Genomic DNA, 17,911 nt, shown 5'->3' on the forward strand with positions numbered 1-17,911 from the left:
TGCACACGCAGCATTTTGGGTGTACGTACGCCCACGTCCTCCCGTGCACACGCACGGCTTCACCCCAGTGCTTGCGTTGCTCAGCCCCCGAGCTGCGGGCGGCAGAGCCCTGCCACGCTCATTTGGGTCTTGGAGACTGCAAAGGGTAAACTGGGACTGGAAGGGGGGGGGCTGAAAGCAAACTAATGATGAAAATGTCTCCTCCATGCCTGTGCCTTAATTAAATGCATGGAGAGGCTCGGGGAAGCACATCTGTTTTCAATCTGGAGCCCTTTGATGGCATCAAATGTTCTTTCCCCAGATCAGGGGGGATGGAAATTCTGGGCTGGCTGTGGCAGCTCGGAGCCCAGGCTCCAGCCACGGGGACGTGGGGACCTTTCCTGGCCTGGTGGGAGCGTGACCAGCGCCAGCGGCCCCGCTCAGCGCCCACAGGGCTGCTCTCAGGGTCCTTCTGCAGCGAGCAAGGGCCTGGGGGTGCTGCCTGCACCCCTGCGTGCCCTCGGCCACCAGGACCTGCTGGGCCCTGGGACCTCTCTGCTCGCTGGCTGGGGGAGCTGAGCATGTCCTCTGCGCCTCCTTCTCCTGTCTTTCTCTCTTCTCTGCTGTTTTGCTTTTAGTTTTTTGGGGGGTTTGGTTCGTTTTTCCCCCCTTTCTCTCCTGCTATTTCGCTTTTGCTCTCCTTTTGCTATTCCGCTTTTGCGATTTCTTGCCTCTCTTCTGTTTCTTAGGTCTCCGTTGCGCTTTTTCTCCCCCTTTCATTATTTTTGCCCTTTCCCTCTCCCTTCTCTCTTTCTCTTCCCCTTCTCCCTACCACTTTTCCATCCCCGGCTCTCCGTTTCCCGACTTCTCTCCCCCAGCGGCCGTGCCCACCGTGCTCCGGCCGCCGAGAGGGGGCCCCCCGGCGGAGGGCACCGCTCCCCTCTCCCCCCCCCCGGGGGGCTCCCCAGCACGACCCGAGGCTCAGCACCAGCACCGGGGGCCGGTGCCACGTCCCGGGAGGGGGGGCCCGGAGCGCGGCGGGGCCGCCCCCGGCGTTTGAAGTGCGGGGCGGAGGGGAGGGCAGGGGCGGAGGAAGGGGAAGGGAAGGGAAGGGCCGGGAGCCGCCGGGAGGGGAAGGCGGAGGGACGGGGCGCACCCGCCCCAGCGGCCCCACAGCCCCCGTGCTCCTCCCGGCCGCCGGCAGCTCCCGGCGCCCCGAGCCGGCCGCTTCGCCTTTCCCCCTCCCCGGCATGTTTTAAAGCCGGTCCCTGCAGCTCTCCATCCCGTCGGGTCCCCGTGTCCCCCCCCCCACCTGGGGCCGTGCGCTTCCCCCCTCCCCCCCTCCCCTCCTCGAAGGGCCGGCGGCCGGGGGGGAGCGGGGGCGGTGGGCGCCGGGGGGGGCGAGGGCAGAAAAGCCCCGCTCAGCACCATGGCGTCCAGCTATGCCCACGCCATGGAGAGGCAGGCCCTGCTGCCCGCCCGCCTCGACGGCCCCGCCGGCCTGGACAATTTACAAGGCAAGAAGAACTTCTCCGTGAGCCACCTGCTGGACCTGGAGGAGGCGGGCGACATGGTGGCCGCCCAGGCGGACGAGGGTGGCGGCGAGCCCGGCCGGAGCTTGTTGGAGTCCCCCGGGCTGACCAGCGGCAGCGACACCCCGCAGCAGGACAGTAAGTGCGGGGGGATCCCCCCCCCGGGGACACGGGCTGAGCCCCCGAGCGCATCGCCTGCCGGGGGGCTGAGCACGGGGCTCGGCGGGATGGGGCCGGCAGGATCCATCCCTCCCTCCCTCCTTCCATCCCTCCATCCCTTCCTCCATCCATCCTTCCCTCCCTCCATCCCTCCCTCCCTCCCTCTCCATCCATCCCGTCGGAGCTCGGAGCACCTCGCGGCTCCGGATGGGACCCGCCGAGCGATTTTCCGACGGCTTTGCCCTCGCAAACAGCCCGAGGGGACTTGCGGGGCCGCAAAACGGAGCCGCCGGCCGCTCCTGCCCCGCTTCTCCCGGTCCCCGTCGCGGCGGGGAAGGGGCGCAGCCTTGCGCGGGATTTTCCGAGCGCAGCGCTTGGGCAGGGGCGAGCCGCGGAGGAGTGGGGCGAGGTAGGTGCGCAGATCTCCCCCCCCCCCCCCCAATCCTTTATTACCTTCGTTTCGGTTAAAAAAAAATAGATATATCTATATACATGTATATATCCGCGTGCGCGGGGACTGGGCGCGATTTTCGTTGCGATTTTCGTCCCTCCCGCGGCGGGCACGGGCACGGACGTGGATACGGACACGGGTTCGCTTCCGAGGGCTCCCCAGGAGCCCCCCCGAGGGCGGCCAGGCCGCCAACGAGAGGCGAAAAACGAAAAGTCGACGAAAACCTCGCTTTTCGTTTTTTTTTGTTGTTTTTTTTTTCGCCTCGCGCCGGCGGCCGCGGTAAACGAGCCGCAGCGCCGCGGTGTCAGCGGGGGAGAAGGGAACGGAGCCGGGCACCGACCCCCTCCCCAAGTCCCCCGGCCCCCTCCCCAAGTCCCCCGACCCCCCGGCTGCAGGGGGGAGCCCTCCCCGCTGCGCCCCCCTCCCGGCACCGCCGAGGCTCCGGGGGCGAGGAGCCCGACCGGCAGCCGGCAGCCGCCTTCCTCCCGCTGTCCCCCGGGGCTCCGACGGCGCTTCCTCACCTTTTCGGGTTCCCGGAGCCGTGCCGAGAGAGAAACCGGCCTTGGAAGAGGAGAGCCCTACAAGAAAGCAGCCGCTCCCCGCATCCCCACCCCGCGGGACCCCAAGGGCAAAGCCGAGGGGACTTGACCTGCTCCCTTCCCGGAGAGCCTGGCCAGGACGGGCCAACGGCTGCGGGGAAAACGGCTTTAAAAATGCCCCTTCCCAGGAGCAAAACTAAATTTCTGGCCCTTATGGTGCGTGCTTTGGTGGGGAAGGCAGGCAGCGATCGCCGCTCCCCCGTGATTTGGCTCCTGTGCCGCTGCGGCCGGAGAGTCCCCGCGATACTAACCAACGAGTTATGCAAACGTCTCTTTTTTTCTCCTTTTTTCCCACCCAGTTTCGTTTATCATATTTTATTTGGACCTGCTTTGCTCCTGGTGCTGCCCGTTGTCAATCGCTGAGCTGGCTTGGTCAGCGTGGAAAAGAGGGGCTGTGTTTCCCTGACCCCCACCCTGTTCTTCAAGCATGAACCAGACCAAAATCACGGGCTGAGGGTGTGTTTCCCAGCCAGCATTGCCGGGCAGGGACCAAACTCCAGCTTAAAATAAATCAGCAATTCCCTGAATGCAGTAAAAGTTTTAATGCTGTTGCGGTGAATTAGAAAGTTTTAAAAGTATTCTAAAGTAAGCAAAAAATAAATACCGGGGATAAATTCTCTCTGGTTTATTGGGCAGAGCTGACATCTGGGCTCTCTGGCTCGCTCACTGATGTGTTTAGCAGACCCCCTGCGTCTCCGTGCCTCAGTTTCCCCACCTGTGGCATGTGTTTTGTCAAGCGCTTTGCAGCGCACGCAGGAAAAGGGCTGCGCGAGAGCTGGGCAGCGGTGCGGAGGTTTGAGCTTTTCTCAGTGAAAAATGAGAGCTGGTTCAGCGGAAAAGCTAACACAGGGCTCGGTTATTCTCCGTGTTACGAAGGGAGAGGAGGTGAAAGCCGTTTGGAGGAGTTGTGGAATGTCGCAGGAATACTGGAAATGATCTGCTGACCTGGGGGAAAGTCAGTCTGCTGCTGGATTCTGTCCCGAAGCGGGGTGCAAACCCAAAGTATTAGGTGCTCCTCATGTAACATGAAATTGCGGGGAAAAAGCTTGACACAGAAATGACGAAAGGTTTTATTTGGAGTTTGAAGGGACTACATTACCATTAATTCATTTGGAAGGGGTTGAGGAGAAAGCTTTTTTTCTATTTAAAAAAAAAAAAAGCATTTCTGGGAGTAGCTCTGGTTGTAACATAGATAGGGAGAAATGTCAGTGTATTAAGGGACTGATTTTCGTTTTCAGTGGTGCTGCGAAACTGTCACTCACTGATTTCAGTTCGAATTGTAGCTGTGAAAACCATACCTTAAAAGCTGATAAAATTCGTTGTGACCCTCCCAGCCTCTGCCCTTCAGCCAGGAGGACTCTGACTTGCTCCTCATTGCAAAGCCACCTGATAAGATACAGCCAACGCTTGCTTTGGTAGCAGGGTTTCCATTGACTCCAGCTAAAACTGTGATGAAAATGCAGTCCCAGATCAGCAGAGAGGACTCGCTGGGCTTCCCAGCAAGGGCAGCCAGCTCTCCTTGCTCCCCTCCCCTTTGGTGGTGGCAGAACCCTGTCGGTGGGTTCCCAAAGCTCGTGGCTCTGAGCGGGATTACTTCTCCAAACCCAGAGCTGGTGAGCTATTAGCTAGTTTTAAAGATGGCATTTTTTTGCCATCTGCTTTTTTGTTTTGTTTTGTTTATTTGAGCCTGGCTGTTGACGGCTCATAAAACGACGTGGAGAAAGCCTGAGCAGCAAAAGAAAAATTGTTGCGCTCGCCTTTCTTTTGTGAGGAATGACTAAAGCCCGCTTTGATCCGGTACGTGCACAAGTCCTGCATATTGGAGTTATTACTGCCTTTCAGTTTCTCTTCCGTATAGAAGAGGTGGAGGTCTGGGGGCTGCGAATCTCTCCCGGGCTGGCAGCCCAGCTCGGGCTGTCGGGGCAGCTTCAAAATTACAGCCGGGGCCCGGGCAGCCTGCAGCTACCCACCGCTGCTTCTGGCTCAGCGGGCATCGTGACCCCTCGGCACCAAAAAAGCTTCCCCGGGTAGCAGAAACCCCTGGCGGGGCAGTGGGGAGGAGGTGGGTGTCTTTGCCCTGCTCGGGATGGGGCAGGCAGAGCATCCGTGCTGGCTTCATCTCGTTCCTCGCGGGGTGAGAGCACGAGGAGGGGCTGCTTTCCCCAGCCAGCACGACGACGGGTCTCGTACCAGGGTTCTGCAGAGGCCAGATACAGAAATGGTTTTAAAAAAAGGAGAAGGCAAACAGAGGGAGGACAGGGGCCGGGGTTGGCTTGTCACTGCTGCGGTGCATCACCGGCTCGGAGCCGTGGGTTTTGGGGGCGGGAGGGATGAACTGGGGCAGAGATCACCCCATCGCTGCCTCTGTCTGTCATTAGAGGCCGTCTGAGACAGGATCCTGAGCTGAAGGACCTTTGGGCTGCTCCCACATGGCTAGTATTTAGGCTGTTAATTCCCTCTTTTTAATTACAGCAAGTGCAGTGGCTGCGGGAGGGAAAGGGTTTGTGTAAAGGTTGAATTGTTTCTCCTTTTCTGCTGATCCCGAGGTTGTCTGCGGTGCTGTGGTGCCTCCCCACCCCGCACAAAAAAAGATATTTGAATTGTTAAAAAGAGGTGGGAAAGTTCTGCCACCGCTTTGGGAAGGGGACAGAAGCTCGGAGGGCTGCCGAGGCGCCCGGGAACGAGAGAGGAAGCGCCAAGGACTGCAGGGTTTTCTTTGCAAACCTTTGCTTTATCTTCAAGTCCTAAGTGGCTCTTTTGTTAGGAAAACACAGCCCTTATTCCCAGAAGATGCTGAGCCTGGCAACCCGGGATGGACAAAGAATAGAAAAGAAGGAAGAAAGCGCTTTTGGAGCAGAGATTGATTAAATCTAGCAGCTCATATTTTCTTCCTCGCTTGTCCTGCGGAGCTGGTGGGCAAAGGGAGAGTCTGCGGGGAGAAAGGGGCTGCTGCTGCCCACAGGTTACAGGCGAGTGGGGCAAAGCGGCCGCTGCCTTTAACCCCCCCGGCAGCGGCGAGCATCCCTGCAGGCTGCTGCCAGAAAGGACTTTCCACACCCAAGTCCTCCTCTTCCAGCAGCTGACGTGGAAAAATTGGGGATCGGGTCTATGTTATTTTTAAGGCACTTGTCGTTTGGGCTGTCTGCATGAAAAATTCAGCGGTGTTCCTGCGGGAGAAATCTTTACGCGTGCCAGCAGTGCCGCGTGTGTCCTAGAGGCTCCTTGCAGGAAGGGTGAACCACGTTCTTTGGGATAAAGCTTGTATAGCAGGCCAGGTAATGAACACAAAAAAAAAGTTAAAAGCTTCATTCACTTCTTTCCACGCATGTTGCATCTTTTTAATTTCACTCTCAGGCTAGCTGGCGCGTGATTTTTCAGTCAAGTATCTCACGCTGATATTTTTCTTGCATCTCTGAATCCTACAATTAGAAGTGGAAAAAATATTTGGTTTTGACATAAATTTCTAGATCTTCTGGATGCAGACAAAAGATGGAAATGTGACTGTCACAAACTTGAAACCTTTTGATTTAAAAAAAAAAAAAGTAATAATAATAATCAGCTTACTATTATTAACAAAGGAAAAAAAGAGCCATGTGAAGCTGAAGGAGGGCGCTGACTCAGTTTGCGAGTGCTGGCCGTGCCGCCCTCCTTTTGACGGCCGAAACTAGACTTTTATTTGTTTGTGAATTTCACTTTTTTTGATCGTAATCAGTTTTGCTTCCTGGTTCTCATGGTCTCATAATTTGTTGATGGTATTTGTGTTTTCAATCCATCTGCACAAAGCTTCCAACTTTTTAATTTGAAAAAGATTTTGCTGGAGGTTTTTACTCCCCCCTTCCCCCCCCCCCTTAATGTAATGAAAACATTTCCATGAAAATTAGATTTTGAAATCTCTCATAAAACTTAAAGGTTTGGTCTAAACTGCTAGAACGCTCTTAATGAACATCAGCTTTCTGTCATCTGCACCGAGTTTCCACTACTAGCCAGTCTATTTTCCATCTTTTTGATGATGTAGAAAGCAGTGATCGCATGGGAAAATATTATCTCAGGGTTAATTTGTGCAATCCTTACTCACACGAGTCATTGCATGCGATTCAATGGGCTGCTTATGTGGATGCCAATTGATGAGTATTAGTGTTTAAAGGCTTGACCAGCAGCCTTGAGTCATGCAAAAAGCTTTTTTTGAGGCCGGTGGAATATTTCTGCGCAGGCATCAGGCGGTTTTGCTGTCTGCGTTCGGGGACATGGGCCTTCTGCCTTTCAGCAGAGGTGCAACACGCATCCAAATACGTGATGTTAGGGAGCCAGGAAAGAGGGAGCAAGAGCACGGACAAAGTATAAGCAGGAGTGGCTGGGAGGAGCTGGCAAACTTTAAAGCTGAATGCTCTGACAAGGCAGACGCAGAATTACAGGGCCATAATTCCTTCAAGGCTATATTCTTGTTTTTTCTCCTTTTTTTCCCTGGCAACTCTGAGTTCGCTGCCGTGGTTTTTGACATCACCAGCATGGCTTGATGGGATTATAGGTGTTTATTCCTGGTTGCAAGTTGTTTATGATATATTTAATCGGTTTTGAAACCCATACGAAGGAGCCCTGAGGGAGCTGTGCTCCTGCTGGGCCTCTCTTGCATAATGAAGTACATCACGAGGATTTACCAAGTGTCACAATATTCCAGACTTGGGCCTCTGTTTCTGGGGAGGATGAATCACTGTGTTTCTGGTTCCCCACCCTACTTGCCTTTCCGAAAGTAGGCTTGGGCTTTGGGGCGGATTATGGAGCTGTGAAGCGAGAACACCACGGCCTGGCCGGAGGAGCTGTCGTCCAAGGCCCCGATCGTGCTTTCCCTCTGAACTGTCCTTGAAGCTTTACACTCAGGACACCAGGGTTTCATGTTCTTAGGCTGGTTCCTCCAAGAAAAGCCTGTTGGATGGTTTCTGTCCGTGGGACGTAACTTCTGAACCCGCCGGCTGCCCTGGGGAGGGAGCAGACGTCTCAAGGGGCTGCGAAATCCCAGCAGTCCCATGGGATGTGGTGAAGGCTGCTGGCGGTCCCTCCCCGTGAGGGGATGAAGCAGTGTAAATTCAACCTCTTATATGGAGAGTCTCTGTGGAGAAAAGTCCTTTTGAACGCTTCTGTGTTAGAGATGACATCAGTTGAAGCTCACCTGTGTAGGCACCGTTGCCACCAGCCCCATGGCACAGGCCTGCAGGGGTTTGTGCTTTGTCACTTGTGTTGTAACAGCTGAGGGCCCTCCAGCACCGAGGTTTGCTGGCTCTGCTCGCATTTTTCACTTCATACATCGATTTGTGAACGCATGATGTACGCATAACCTGCCACTTCCCTTCCTTTCCCTCTCTCTCTGCTGGGCCCGGCTGCCTTCCACCCTGTAGCCGCGGAAGATGCTGTGAGGTCTGGGTGGGAGCTGAGCGGAGACACGTTGCGTGTCTGCTGGGACCATGGCAGCCTCATTATGAGAGAAATTTCTCTCGGATGAGGACATCCGGAGGATGCTGCTTGGGCACAGAGCAGAGCAGCAGTGCTGAGGCTGAGGGCTGCCTCCTGCCATGGAAAGCCTGGCGTCTGTGAGGACGGGTCTGGGAAGAGAGGCTTGATGAGCAAGCCAGCGAGCATCTATTTCAGTTTGCATTAGCTTTCTGGGCTCCTCTCTCACCTCCAGAGGCTAAGAAAAGGTTACACCAGTGTTTAAAGCCCTGTCCCAGACAGTCTGGATTTGTCGTGCCTGTACCAAGTGAGCGTTTGCCTTGGAGTGGGAGCCCAGGACCTCCTGGTGCCTTGTGTTCCTGGAAGGGAAGGAGAGAAGAGAGGTGAGGGGAGCCAGCCGAGCTGTTAACAAGTCACTGCATCCTATCGCAGCGTCCAGTTCATATTCCACCCAAATTTTTCCCCCCGTTTCTGGCTAGAGAAATTTTCCTACAGGAGAAACTCCATCCAGTCAGCAAGACTGCTGGGCAGGGCGAGCGTCCAAAGAGCCGCTCGGGATCTGGCCAGGACCCTCTCCACGTCCTGATGAGCTGCTCAGGCAGCAAATCTGCTCTTGCACCGAGAGCTGGAATTCATCAGGAGCCTGGGGACATCGCTTCCTGCTCTGAGCCCACCAGCAGTTGAATTTCTCCTGTGGCCTCCTTGACCACAATAAAACCAAATTTATCCATGGCCCCATGCATCTGGGGGCAAGAAAAAATTGCCAGCAGCGGCTGCTGAGCGGGCAGGCTTGGAAAGAAAATGGCATGTGGATGTGAAGGGGACCAGCAGTCCCAGGGGCTCTGGGAAAAAAGCGGGGTGCCTGGGGGTGATGGAGCAGGGTGGGTGGCTGCAGGAGGCTGTGTCCAAGTAGCCTCCAACCCTGTCTTGTAGCCAGTGTAGATGCTGGACCAGTCAAGGTCGGGTAGGTCTTTTAACCCACGGGGACCTGTACTAGTCTGTGCTTTGCTCTCGTTTTGGCTGTGTTTGAGCAGTGGGTGAGCTGGGCACAGCTGCAGCCGGCGAAGCTGTGAAGACCTGCTCAGCGTTTCTGGGAATCATCCAATTTTGGAAGCATCACTAATGTGGCCCACGTTTGGGGGGAAAAAATCATGGTCACAGCTTTTGAAGAGCTGTCGCTTCTCAGCATCAGCTTAGTAGAGTCAGGGCTCTGCAGGGACTTATATGGGGAAAGGTGCCAGAGCCATAACGGTGAGAGCAGAGCATTAATGCTCGGGGGCTCGCGCTGCAGAAGGGGCTGCCCTCATTCGGTTGTACCACAGATGGTTCCTGCCACTGTGAAGCCTGGGCTGGTTTCCTTTAGGGTTTTACAGCCCTCTTCCCCCGTGGCTGGAGACACTCCCATAATGCTGCATACCTGTGGTCATCCTGCGTGGCCCCCGAGGTGGTCTCCTCTTCACCTGGATGAAGGGGACAGCGCGGAGGTTTGGGAGTCCATCATCACGTCCCTGCTTGGGATGGATGGCTCCGACACTGATAACGCTGGAGAAAGCTGGTGAAAACTGCGCCTCGTTCCCGAAATGTGTTTGTTCTGTGTTGGCACTGGGAAGTCCCTCTCCACGCACAGGTTGTCTGGTCTGAAGTGCTTGAGGATGTCTGAGCAAATGTATCAGATTTTGCAATGAGAGGGGGAAAAAAAGTTTTCAAGACAGGGATGGAGTTGAGCTCTGCATCCTACTTCCTTCACCCCGAATGATGATGGGGGTCTGCGCCTCTTTGTGGACCGGGAATGGAGACCCAAGGTGGTGGTGGTGGAAACATGGGTCTGGATATTACGCGCACACAAAGCCAGCTTGCTCGGGAGGGCATTTGTCTGCTCCATGTTCTCCCCAGGCTGCAGGGGGCCACTCTGCTTGGGGGTACTCCAGGCAGGGTTTGTAGGGTACAGCATTTTGTCCTGGGCTTCCACCCAAAATCTAAATTAAAACTGTTTTTTGTGTGTGTGTCCCGCCCTGAATGTCAGTAGAGATGGCCTTGTAGGATTACCCAGCTTGTCTTTTACTGCTCCAAAATGCCTTAGTGCCTTGGCTGTGGTCTTTTTCTTCTATGTTTAATGGAGTAACCTGACCAAGTCCACCTTGCCGTGCCTCAGTTTCCCTACCCACATAACTGGGTAATGATCCCAACCCCTTAATAAGGGGCTTTGAAATCTGCTGGATAGGTGGTATATAAGAGGTCGGCTTTAATTCGGGAATATTCTTCCCTCTGCATCGCCGCCAGCTAATTGCTATTTCATCTGCCTCCGTCTCTGGAACCGACCACCTTCCTCATTAATTAACTGATTAGCATTAAGGAGATCCCCTTTCATGAGCCAGCTGTGTGCTTCACACAACAGTTGGTGGTGGCAGCTCTTCCCATGCGGGCTCCGATCTCCCCAACATCTTGAGATGCTTGGGCTCTCCACGTGCCCAAAGGAGGATGCTGGTGTTGGGGAATCTGGTGTCCGACACAGAAATTCCCAGCGGCTGGTCGGGACGACTGTGCTCTTTTTCTTGGCTGTTGCCCGGTCTTTAACGTTTGGCCAAAAAGATCTTTGCTGACAGTTTGTTTCATTTGGACAACTGCTGATGTGTCTCATGGAAACTAGGGGAATTGCTCAGGAATAAGTGTTTGCTACGCATCGCTTGTTTGTGATTTGTTTTTCATTTTCTCCTTTAAAAAAAAATATCTAAAAAAACAGTTAATCAGTGAAAAGAAACAATCACCTGTGATTTAGGAGAGGGATCTCTCATTGTAAATAATAAATTAGTGTCGGGAGACCAGGCAGACAGAATGGTTGATGAATATCCTGCAGGCTGAAAGTTGTTTATCAACCCTGTTTGAAGACTTATGACTAACAAGCTCATTTACAGAGTTTGGAGCCTGTTCATGAGCCGTTCTCCAGCTGGGAGGATGTGGGAATCATCAGAAATTGTATTCACAAGTTACTCGATCATTTAAAAAAATGATCAAACAAACAAAGCCTGGGTTTTGGAAGGGAACTGTGAATTCCTCCTCCCCACCCCCCCACTGGGTTTTCTGAGGCATTCCCCTTAGGAAAACGAGGGGCCTGGAGAAGAATGAAGAGCCCCATGTTGCTCGCTCGCGGCCTGTTTCAGTGCTAACCCTTCCTCTGTCTGGCACCAAGCGCTCCGGCCGCGGGGAGCCGGTCCTACATGGAATGTGCTCCATGAGGTCTGGCCCCGGGTGCTCAGCAAGATGGATCGGGCTCATCCAGTGGCTCCCAGCTGGGGATTTGGGCTTGCCGGCAGGATACGGTCGCTCTTAGGGAGCAGATGTCTCCACCAAGCCATGCCTGAGCCTTTCCGCGTGGTGCCCTATAAGAAAGGCGGTGCAGGAGCTGCCGACCTGCTGCCTGTAGGAACGGGGGGTGAATCTGGCATAAGGAGCGTATGCCGGAGTGCCGTGGCTCCATGCCCTTTGCAAATCTGCTCGCCTGGCCTTGGACCAACTCTCTGCTCAGTGCAGAAAGCCGCATCTTTATGAGGAGAGGCAGATGTTTTTTACCCCCGATGTCTCCTGTAGTTCTGCTTCGTTTGTGCAGTGTCCTCTTGGACACGGCTGTGGGGAGGGCTCCAGGTGGGCTCCAGTTGTGCACGCTGCATGTTGAGGAGGATGCGAACCGAGAAAAAAAATTCCAGAGAAGGAGAGCAATAAAGAGCTGCAGAACCCCCGGTCTGGGAGGAAAGAGGTGCTTAGTCTCAAGAAAAGGTGATGGAGAACAGCCTTCAAATAGATGCAGGGCTGCCATAGGAAGGGGATGGTGTAGAGTGATCTCCAGGCACGTGTACTTGGGTTGCAGCAAGAGAGATTTAAGTGTGGTGGTAGGGAAATCCTCCCAGGTCTTTTGTGGGTAAGGAAACACTGGAAGAGGTGGTAGGAGGATGGGATGGAGACTCCAAGAAAAGATCTGGTGGAGACAGACGTCTGAAGGAGGGAATATCGTAGCGCTGATCCTGCTTTGTGCAAGGTAGCCTGAGGGGTCTCTTGGACATCCTTCCCCCAAGTCACAGCGGTAGTGTGACTTTAGTGGGCAGCTGCCTGTGTGTTTAACTCCCTGTTCTGTCTGTCCCGGCCAGCAAAACGCTGCTGCTGATGATTTTTCTCTGCTTTCCAAGAAGGATGCTGTGCTGTGCCCACTGGGGTGCCCGTGGGACAAGGGGGACCCACCAGGCTGAGGAAGAGCATGCGGATGGGGAAGGGGCACATGAACTGGGAGCGACCTGCTGCTGGGAAGCCAGGCAACAGGCTTCTTAAATGTGCCTTTCAGCTTGGGTATTGTGGGCTGGAAGGAGCTGATGTGATTGAAAAGACAATCTGGTATGCGATTAGCAAGAAAACCACACGGCAAAGCTGCGCTCCATTACTCCGAGCTGGTTCGTGTAGGCTCCGTGTCTGCCTCAGCGTGGCCCAGCAGCTGATCAAGCAATTGCTGAGCTCTTGTTTGGCAGTGGCAGGAGGAGGTGACAGGCGAGCAAGCCGAGGGGACACTTTGCTTTCAGGCTGGAGTGCTCTTTGCAGGGCTGGGTACCGAACTGGGGTTTTCTCGCGGGCGGTGATGCTGGTTTTCCCTGCTCTCCTCCTGGTTTTGCTTGTGTGACGTATCGCTGTCCCTCTCGGGCTGGGCAGTGCTGAGAGTCCTTCCAGACACCGTGATGATGGATTTGAATCTCCGTTTCCGTGACTCTCTAGGAAGAGTTCTTTGTTTTCCTCTCTAATCCATCAAAGGAAGGTAGAACAAGAGCCAGTGGCTGAGAGCAAAAGCCAGAGGAGCATTGAAAGGAGGTTGAAAATACGCATTTTTTAACTGTAAGATGCAATGTAATCACTAGAAATAACTAGGAAGGAGTGTGTTGGCTTCTCCATCCCTGAATGCCTGGAAGCCCCTTCGGGGTAACTGGGTGACACGCTACGGCCATGCGTGCAGACACCAAAAAACCCAGCAGCTCGGCTCTGGCCGCGGGACGCATGGATGTGCTGCAGCATTCCTGCACAACTCGATGTCAGGGATATTCCTGCCAGGAAATGGGATCACAGGACCAGATGGAGAACGCAGATCCACTCGGTGCAAATCTGTTTACAGGTTTGAACCAAAACACAGCGAGAAACAAAAGGAAAGCAATGGCCTCATCCCTGATCGTAACTCACTTATGTGAACCAGCTGCCAGGCTCATTTATAGGACAATCCCCTTCCCAAAATCTTTCCAAAATCCCACTGTTAAGAATAGCGGAGACAGGAGAACCTCTGCAGAGCTGAAAAGGCTGAACATCAGACACAGAAATAGCTCAGTTTGATCCCCGATTTCGGGATCTCTTCTGAGTTTACCGAGGCTCTGAACAAAACAGGCCGTTGCGGGAGATTTCTGATATTTCTGGCCAGGTTGAAGAGTGTGTGAACAGCGTCTTGTAAATGCAACTTTGGGTAAATGAGGAAAACAGGGAGAGCTGCAAATCTAATTAACAGTGGGATGGGGGGATGACCACATTCAGCAGCACCTGGGGACGGAGAGGCTGCGAATTGGTAGGCTGGGCTCCCTGGGAAGGTCAGAGATGGCTGCGCAGGGCCGGCACCAAGGGCAAGGAGCTAAAGGCTTTGCACAGCGGTGGTGACGGCCGTCGGAGCCATCTCTTGCCGCTTCTCTTCTCCATTTTGTGTTCGTTTGTTGCCGGCCAGGGAGGAGCCTGCGGAAACCAGGGATCGCCGAAGAGCTGTGGAGAGGCAGCTCCGTGGGCAGCGATCACAGCACGAAGCCCTCGTGGCTGATCCTCTGCTCCAGCAGGCAGCCCATGGGGACGGGAGCTGTCTTCCACCCAGCCAGGCTGGTCACTTCCCAGCAGGGATGCTCGCTGCTCACGGCTGCGTGCTCAAGGACACGCTGTTGGCCAAGGAGGGTTCGGGCGCCGAGGTTTCCAATTGCGTTCTGTTTCTGGAAGGGCCATTAAGTTAAAAAAAAAAAAAAAAGTGCCAAGAAATGGTTTGGAAAATAGTTTGGCAGAATTGTACTTTGCTTGGGTATGATCGATAATGGGGAGAGGGAAGAGATCAAAATAATCCAACTTTTTTTAAAGTGGTGCTGGACTGAGCCATGCTCAAAGCTGAGTTCTGGGTGCGAAAAGTCAGAGGGTCTCTGAATTGGTCCCAGACTGACTCCAGGCAAGATTCAAGCTTCTGAAAAAATTCGTGTGCTTCTGTGAGCACGTTAAATCTCCGTGGCAGGGCCATGGCCGTGGCTCCGGGGTGTTCAACGTGCCCGACCACCATCATCCCAGCTCCGCTTCCCAAAGCATGGCCATCCATTGCCATCACCGGGGTGACAGATCCAGTGAGTGGGGTAATCCTGAACCGGCCTTGACGTGGCTGGGTTTTGCTGCAGGCTGATCCCCGGCTGTTAATCCTGCTTTAGGCTTTTCCTCCATAAAGAGAGAATTTCAGAGAGCCCTGCGTTTGAGAGCGAGGCACGTACCTCCTCGGGAAAGGTGCCTAGTCCAGCTGAGCTGGTCCCGGTGCTTGGTTTGAGAGTCGAGCGGTTGCTCAGCCTGTGGGGAATCAAGGATGTTGCCACTGGAAGCTGCTTGGGAAGAGGTACTGGGCTTCGCTTTAGCAGTCCCGGCAGTGACGGCTGCTGAAGAGAAGGGCACCTTCGTACCTCAACACGTAGCCAGGCACGTCTCGGGTAAATCGCTTCTACATCAAAACATGTAGGTTCTGTTCAACTGCAGCAGGTAGCAGGTATCTGTCTGTTCTAGCTGGCGGGGGGAACTGCCCCAAATTACAAAAACTACGGAGAAAGCAGATGCTTTGGGTCAATGCTTTGCTTCTATATTTCACGTAAAAGCAATATGCTAGGGGGAAAAAAATGATTTTTTGAAACCTGAAAATGGGAAGAAAGCTCTTTATTTGACTTTTCTTTATTTCTAACTTTGTTTGCTAAAACTTTAAGCAGTTCTGTTGCAGGGCAGCTCCAAACAGGCTTCTCGAGCCCAGAGCTGAGGACCACTGCTTGCTCCCAGCACCCTGTGGCCCTTGCAGCGGGCTGTGCAGGGGGCTGCAGGAGAATTTGGGAAAATGCAGAGGGCAGAACCAGAGGGACTTTTCCGTTATTCTGGTGCCATCTACTGGTTCGAGCCTACAGGAATGTCTAATGGCAGCAGGAAAAGAGGAGAACACCGGTGGACGTCGTGGTGCGGCCATGGCCCTGGCTGGCACGCGGATGTGCTCAGTGCCGCGCTCCCACCGCCTCGCCTCTGCTTTCTCCTGGTGTCACAGCTAAAAATTGAGTGCAACAGTACCAAAATCCACAGGCTTGGGCTGCCTGGTCTCAGCTCCGAACTCTGCCAGCCCTGGCCTGGTGTTGCAGGGATGTCCACAGGAAATTGGGGCTGGAGTTTCATTTACTTCATCAGAGCAGCAGTGCTGTCTGGTCTGGATTCTCGGCTGTCTTGTAAGGGGTTGAGCTCACCAGGCTGCTCCGTCTCTTGCTGCGGGCGTTAATCAGCCCTCTTTATTTTTACTGAGCCACCAGATTTTCAAGAAAATTTGAGGGTTGAGCTACCATTGCAGTTCCTGTTCCCCTGCCAAGTTGTGGCTGAAATTGGCCAATGACTCAAAAACTGTCGGGACAATCAAAGAGTGCGTTGCATCTCAGGAACCCAGGTGAAAACAGCCAGGGAAGCTGGGCTACCCCTTTGGATGACATCTTGGAGGGGTTTGATGCCAGAGCAGCCAAGTGAGGACGCCGTCCCCTCGCAGCATGCCCAGCTCTGGAGGGAGGCTGGCGCGAGCTGTTCCCGGCGCCTTCCCCTCCATTTCTGCCTCTCCCCTACCACATGTCGCATACTGGCTTTGCTTTCCTGGTGGCTGGGGCCAGTCCCGTGCAACGCGTCCCCAGGGAGAGGACATCCTCTCTGTTGTGGCTGCTTCAAAGGGCCGAGGCCCATCTTCGGCTTGGGTCGCTCCAGCGTGGCAAGCTGCGCTCTAGGCAAGGCGCAGCCTGTCTTGAACTCAGCCGGGACAAGGAACAAGCCAGAGGGAGAGCAGGGAGAAGGGAAGAGGTTTTTGTTGTTATATTTTTTTGTTTTGTTTTTTTTTGACAATCTATCCTTTTTTTATTTTTTAGTTTGAAGTCAGTATCTCCCTGGGGGGTGCTCTGGGCTGGGTCCCAAACCCCTCTCCATCCTTTGCATCCCTTTGCAGAAGGGGACACCAGGTCTTTCTGCAGCGTGGCAGATGGTGAAGTGGGGAGCCAGGAGGGCTTGGGTACCAGGGCTGGGTGGGAGAGCCTCCTCTCGAGCTGCCAGGGTGATTGCAGGGATTCAGCGTTGTTTTGGGGCAGCCTGGCCCATTCCAGGTGGAGCTCTGGGGCAGAGGTGCAGTTGGGGTGGGTTTGGGAAGAAACCCATGTGTCTTGTTGCAGCCCCAGCAAGCGTGAGGACCTGAAGTCGTCTGTGTGTAAATGAGGAGCATTGGGAGTTCTTTTGCCTCTGCTGTTCATGTAATGCAAAATCGGAGTGCTGCTAGCCAGAAAGAAATGTAATATTTGTTTTAGGAACCCATCGATCCTTCATCAGGGATGAGACAATGAATTCTCCAGCTTAATAGGAGCTTTTCATCTGCAGCTCTTCCAGTCCTTCTAATGCTGGGAACAGATTTGGTCAAAGTATTACTTGGGTTTAATTTATACTTTTTTCCTCTTGCTTTTGATTCATGAAAGCGTCTCAATTCATTGGGGGCACTTAAACTATCTGCGAAGTAAGAGCAGTGCCTAAGCTGGGAGCAGTCGCTGCGTCCTCAGCATTCAGCAGGCGCTCGCTCAGGAGTGAGCCCGCGGCAGCAGATGACGTGTGGCTTGATGCATTTCTTCCCATCAGAGGCTGGGAAATAAAACACGATTCCAGCGCGACCGTTAGAGCCTCTGTGTAAGGAAGTAAATCTAAATTTTCCGACAAAAGGAGAGGAGAGGGCTCCAGAGCCTGCCCTGTCAAAAATGCCGTCTGCCTTCTTGAGCGGGACGTGGCCGAGATTTTCCTGTGCGGTTGCCTCAAGCTGGGCGTTTCAGCCTGCTGTCAGGCGCCCAGCTGCAAGGGGCTGGAGTACCAACGGGCGCTGTGGATGGGTTTAGCTTGTAAAATTTGGCCAACTTACTAACTATAGACTGTTACTACCAGGATCCCAGCTTTTGCTTGGCTTGCTAGCAGGGTGTCTGCAGTCCCACATGAACAGTGCATTGAGACCAAAATCCAGTCTCAGTGTTGCTGTGATTCTTTGCATGATTGTGGCTCTTAATTCTTTTTAATTTTTTAAAGTTGTAGATTCTGGGGTCCTGTGAAAAACTGGGGTAAAAAGTAGATGTCTGGCAGTGCGTGTAAGTCAGGAGGATGGGACCCAGCTGGCCTTGACCAAGAGGAAGCCCAGTCTGTCCAGAGCCTGTCTTGATACCAGTCTCTTCCAGAGGCAATTGCGTGATTCTGTGAGCATCCGACTTACTGTCCGTGAGCTTTGTCCCCTTCTCTTGCACACTAGCAATGCTGGGCGGCACATCCCTGAGCCCAAGGCGAGGTCAGCCCCCCTGCCCCAGCCCTGCACAGGCTCTTCCTTAATTTCAAGCCCAGTGGCAGTTCCTGGGCTTGACGTTAAGCCTGTGTGGAAGGTGCACAGGAGCAGGGGTTAATTTGAAGGCTGCAGACACCAC

General features: G+C 54.1%; 1 protein-coding gene across 3 annotated transcripts in view; it reads left to right on the forward strand.

Moving 5' to 3' along the window:
• Positions 1-1,138: 1,138 nt before the first annotated feature.
• Positions 1,139-17,911, forward strand: part of PRRX1 (paired related homeobox 1) — a 36,544-nt gene continuing 19,771 nt past the window's right edge. Inside the window, exon 1 of one of the 3 annotated variants that reach the window (XM_080601738.1) lies at positions 1,139-1,649. In XM_080601738.1, the coding sequence (XP_080457864.1) occupies positions 1,409-1,649 (241 nt within the window). In that variant the 5' untranslated portion in view covers positions 1,139-1,408. Of the gene's footprint in view, positions 1,650-1,859; positions 2,080-17,911 lie in introns of those variants that run through there. The other 2 variants (XM_080601736.1, XM_080601737.1) reach the window with 2 other exon arrangements.

Source organism: Anser brachyrhynchus, assembly GCF_964034855.1.
Source record: "Anser brachyrhynchus genome assembly, chromosome: 8".
NCBI classification, from domain to species: Eukaryota; Metazoa; Chordata; class Aves; order Anseriformes; family Anatidae; genus Anser; species Anser brachyrhynchus.